The following is a 5696-nucleotide window of genomic DNA, read 5'->3' on the forward strand; positions in this document are numbered from 1 at the left end:
AACAGTAGACAACAGCTATTCTGTTAAATGATTCTTTGTATGATATGAAACATTCATTAATTAGCCTGTCTGATTATATAACATTTTTTTACAATTATAATTGATTAGGTTGAAACTAAATTGCCTTCTTATTGCATGCCAGTAATTAGAATGTAATTACGTTAATATTATTCAACAAAGGAAAATACTTCTTTATATTCATACAGTTCCTACCAAAAGCTTAATTTAAAAGATGTGATCTTTTTTTAAGAACTGTTTTTCTCATGTGAAATCAACATTGTGGAGACAAAATAGAGCCAGATTTATTTCACAAATTAGAATTGCTTAAATTCTTATGATGGACTCTGCCTACACACATACCAAGAAAGTGGTAGTAAATATATTATCATGTCATATTGGGGACAAAGAAGTTATTAGTTTCTTCATACCTGGTAATAAAATTAGGATCCCTGAGTGGTGAAAATGGTTTGTGCTCGTCTACTCACCTAAAGGTTGGCAGTTCAAACCCACCTTGTAGTATTACAGAAAAATGGCCTACAATCTGCTTCAATAAAGATTACAGCCAAGAAAACCCTATGGGTCAGTGTTCTACTCTGTAACGTATGAAGTCACCATGTGAATTACAAAGAAGCGCTGTTACTGTTGTCTTGAACCAATCTATATGTCATTTATTTATTATGAATAATTTAAACTAATTGTCCTTTACCTATCTCTCTGTCACTTTTAGTTTTTCTCATTCTCTATTATTCCTCTCACAGTTTCTTAATTTGTAATGTTAACATAGTATTCTCTTATTTGAAGATTTTTTTTTTCTTTTCAGCTCAACAAGAAGATGATGAATTTGTGTGTCAGATAATTTATGTCTTCTATCAGATGGTTTTCCACCAAGCCACAAGAGATGTGATAATCAAGGAAACACGTATCCTTTAGTGTTTACAATAGTTAATGACATTTCACGTATTCAGAAAAGATGCATCTTTGTTTTTTTCTCTTACCAATGCTCAAATAATGTAGCAAGCATCAAGCTTTTAAATAAATTTAGAAGGCAAGCTATTTGCCATGGAAGTTGTTGATCCTAAATCAATGTATAGGTAGAATATAATGCAAACAATTTTATTAATTCATCAGGCTGAGATTCCTAAGAAACTTAACAACACATCAGAAGGTCTTGTCCACTAACATACTTTAAATATAAAGAGGTTCCTGCAACTATCCTTATTCCTCTTCTAATCTTACCTAATTTATTCTACATGGGAAAACACATCTATTACCATGACTTCAGATACTATCTATATGCTAACTTTTTAATACATTTAAAATCTCTTTCTTGAGCTCTAGATATTTGTTGCCAGCTACCACCTGGCTGTCTTCCACCTCCCTAAAGGAGCACAGTGTGGTATAGCCTAAAGAGCGTTGTTGTTGTTATGTGCAGTCGAGTCGGACCTGACTTCTTGGGTTTCTGAGGCAGTATCACTGCGGCAGTAGATTGCCCCATCTTCCTTCCGAGGATAAGCATTACCCTTGTTTTAAATTACCTTTTGCCACTTACTGGCTGCAGGACCTTGGATAAGTTGCTTAACCTCCTGAGCACATGATTTTGCATCTATTAAATGGCCCTAATATTAATACTAAAAAAAAAAAAAAAAACCCACTTATAATAAAAAGATCATGTGCTTTATAGGATGTTATAAGTATTAGTGGATTTAAGGAACCTTTAGTAGTTATTAATGCATATAAGTACTCAGTAACTGGCCTTTTATCATTATCCAAAAGAGAACTCTGAATTGTCCCCAAACTCCCTGCAAGTCCCTGGATAGTGCCCATGGTTACACACTCAACCACTAGCCAAAGGTGGGTGGTTTGAATCCACCCAGAAGCTCCTCAGAAAACAGTTCTGGTGATCTGCTTCCAAAAGGTCACAACCTTAAAAACCCTATAGAGCAGTTCTACTCTGCATATGTGGGGTTTCCATGAGTCAGAATCAACTCTATGGCAACTGATGACAAGAGTAAAAAAGCTGTGTCATAGTGCATGACAACATTATCATTCATATAGTCTCTTAAGCTGAGAATTGTGGTTACTGTTCTTTGCTTTACCTCCTATAGTTAATAACTAATTTATTATATAAACATTTATCAAGGGCTGACCATCTAACAAAAACTACTCAAGTGCAAAGTTGTGTAAGAAACCTAAGCCCTGTCCTCGAGAACTTCACAGTCTAATTGAAGAGATAGACAAGCAAATAAGAAATATGAAATTATATTCCCGTGTGATCAGTGTCATATAAGTATGTGCATAGGCACACACAAAATACATAAATAACCTAGGGATGTCATGGCAAGGCTTGCAGTGGAAGTAGTATCTAAGCTGAGTATTTATTTCTTTGCTTTTTAATTGTGATGTTTTGTTTGTGTAAAAAACAAACAAAAAATGCCTTTAAACTCCACTGTGTAACATCCTTCATTACCCATGTGAAAAGTATTAATTCTTTAACTTAGTATGCATAGTTCTTCATAACCTGATCGTAACATACTAATTTTTCCAAAGTGATAGATTCCCTTTCGACCTCACAATGCACTATTTTTTCTTAACACATTAAATTTTGCCTGATTTGTCAGACATGAGCCACTTTGTCATAACCTAGGCCTTTTCACATACCTTGTCAACCTCAGATGCATGTCTCTCTCTCTTTTTTACCTGTCTCCTTCACATTAATCCAAATCCAAATTTATATGCTATTTTCTCAGTTAAGTCTTTCTTATCTCCTTCCCCCAATAGCACTCATTTTTTTGTCTCTAAAAAAAAACAAACTCACTGCTGTCAAGTTGGATCCGACTCATAGTGACCCCTCCTTGGGTTTCTGAGGCAGTATCACTATGGAAGTAGATTGCCCCATCTTCCTTCCGAGGAGTGGCTGGTGGGTTTGAACCACCAGCCTTCTGGTTAGCAGTCAAGTGCTAAAAATTACTTTATTAATTAAAATTATTTCTATTTTATATGCCTGTTTCTTCCAAAAGATCAAGGACTGTTGTGGTTAGGTGCCGTCAAGTTGGCTCTTGCTCGTAGCAACCCTTCGTACAACAGAATGAAACACTGCCCAGTTGTGCGCCATCCTCATAGTCCTTGCTGTACTTGAGCCCATTGCTGTAACCACTGTGTCAATCCACCTTGTTTATGGTCTTCACCAGTTTTGCTAACTCTCCACTTTACTAAGCATGATATCCTTCTCCAGGGAGTGGTCCCTTCTGACAATGTGATCAAAATAGGTGAGATGAAGTTTAGCCATTCTTGCTTCCAAGGAGCATTTCAGCTGCACTTCTTCCAGGACAGATTTGTTCGTTGTTCTTGCAGTCCATGGTATTTTCACTGTTCTTCACTACAACACAACTCAAAGGCATCAATTCTTCGTTCTTCCTTATTCATTGTCCAGCTTTCACATGCATATGAGGCAATTGAAAATACCATGGCTTGGGCTAGGTGTACTTTCATCTTCAAAGTGACATCTTTGCTCTTCAGCACTTTAAAGAGGTCTTTTGCAGCCGATTTGCCCAGTGCAATACGACATCTGATTTCTCTTTTTTTTTTCTAACATCTGATTTCCTGATTTCTGCTTCCATGGGTATTGATTGTGTATCCAAATAAAATGAAATCTTTGGCAACTTCAATCTTTTCTCCGTTTAGCATGATGCTGCTTATTGGTCCATTTGTGAGTGTTTTCATTTTCTTTATGTTGAGGTGTAATCCATACAGCAGGCTGTGGTCTTTAATCTTCATCAGTAAGTGCTTCAAGTCATCTTCACTTTCAGCAAGCAAAGTTGTGTTGTTTGCATATCACTGGTTGTTAATGAGTCTTCACCAATCCTGATGCTGTGTTCTTCTTCATATAGTCTAGCTTCTCGGTTTATTTGCTCAGCATACAGATTGTACAAATATGGTGAAAGAATACAAACCCTGATGTACACCCTTCCAGATTTTAAACCATCCAGTATCCTCATGTTCTGTTCAAAAAACAGCCTCCAGGTCCATGTACAAGTTCCTCATGAGCAAAATTAAGTGTCCTGGAATTCCCGTTCCTTTCAACGTTATCCATAATTTGTAATGACTCACACACTCAAATACTTTTGCATAGTCAATAAAATACAAGTAAACATCTTTCTGGTAGTCTTTGCTGTTAGTGAAGGTCCATCTGACATCAGCATTGATACCCTCAACATCCTCTTCTGAAGCCAACTTGTATTTCTGTAAGTTCCCTGTCAATATACTGCTAGCACCATTTTTTAATTATCTTCAGCAAAATTTTACTTGCGTGTCATATTAATGATGTTGTTTGATAATTTCCACATTCTGTTGGGTCATCTTTCCTTGGGATGGGTACAAAGATGGATCTCTTTCTGTCAGTTGGCCACTTAAGTGTCTTTCACATTACTTGTCAAAACGATTAAGTGCCTCCAGCACTACATCTGTTTGTTGAAATATCTCCAGGGATATACTGTCAGTTCCTGGAGGCTTGTTTTCTGCCAAGTCCTTCAGTGCAGCTTCGACTTTTTCCTTCAGTAGCATTGATTTTTGATCCTCCTGAAATAGATGAACATTGACCAATTCTTTTTCGTACAATGACTCTGTATATTCCTTCCATCTTCTTTTCATGCTTCCTGCATCATTCAGTATTTTTGTGCATAGAATCCTTCAATATTGCAACTCAAGGCTTGAATATTTTTCTTCAGTTCTTTCAGCTTCAGAAATGCAGAGAGTGTTCTTTCCTTTTGATTTTCTAACTCCATTTTTTTTGCACATTTCATTACAATAATTGACTTTGTCTTCTAGAGCTACTCTTTGAAATCTTCTGTTCAGCTCTTTTATCTTGTCATTTCTTCCATTTCCTTTAGCTACTCTTCATTCAAGAGCAAGTTTCATAGTTTCTTCTGGCATCCATTTTGGTCTTTTTTTCCTAGCCTGTCTTTTTACTGACCTTTGGTTTCTTCATGGATGATGTTCTTGCTGCCATCCCACAACTTGCCTGGGTTTTGGTCATTGTGTTCACTGCATCAAATTTGTTCTTCAAATGGTCTCAAAATTCAGATGGGATATAATCAAGGTCATATTTTGGCTCTTGTGGACCCACCAGCCACTCCTCAGAAGGAAGGTTGGGCAATCTGCTGCTGTAGTAATACTGCCTCAGAAACCCAAGGATGGGTCACTATGAATCAGATCCAGCTCAACAGCAGTGCATGCGTGCATGGGTGGACTTATTTCAATTTTCTTCAGCTTCAGGTTGAACTTGCATGTGAGCAATTGATGGTCTATTCACAGTCAGTTCCTGGCCTTGTTTTCATTGAAGGTATTGAGCTTCTCCATTGCCTCTTTCCACAGATATAGTCAGTTTGATTCCTGTATGTTCCATCTCATAAGGTCTATGTGTATAGCTGCTGTTTATGTGCTGGAAAAAGGTATCTGCAGTGAATAAGTCACTGATCTTGCAAAATTCTGTCATGCGATCTCTGACATCATTTCTATCACCAAGGCCGTATTTTCTAACTACCAGTTATTCTTCATTTCTGACTTTTGCATTCTAATCACCAGTAATAATCAATACATCTTGATTGCATATTTGGTCAATTTTAGACTGCAAAAGTAGATAAAAATCTTCAATTTCCTCATCTTTAGCTTTAGTGGTTGGTGCATAAATTTGAATATTA

The 5696-nt window shown here is 36.7% G+C and overlaps 1 protein-coding gene across 1 annotated transcript in view; it reads left to right on the plus strand.

Annotated features, from left to right (window-relative positions):
• KIFAP3 (kinesin associated protein 3) overlaps window positions 1–5696 on the plus strand; it is a 288099-nt gene that overhangs the window by 164805 nt on the left and 117598 nt on the right. The window contains exon 15 of the mRNA XM_007937702.2: window positions 821–919. Coding sequence (XP_007935893.2) covers window positions 821–919 — 99 coding nt within the window. The remainder of the gene's footprint in view (window positions 1–820; window positions 920–5696) is intronic.

This window comes from Orycteropus afer, unplaced genomic scaffold (assembly GCF_000298275.1).
Source record: "Orycteropus afer afer isolate SDZICR_OR568_19922 unplaced genomic scaffold, OryAfe1.0 scaffold00044, whole genome shotgun sequence".
Classification (NCBI taxonomy): Eukaryota; Metazoa; Chordata; class Mammalia; order Tubulidentata; family Orycteropodidae; genus Orycteropus; species Orycteropus afer.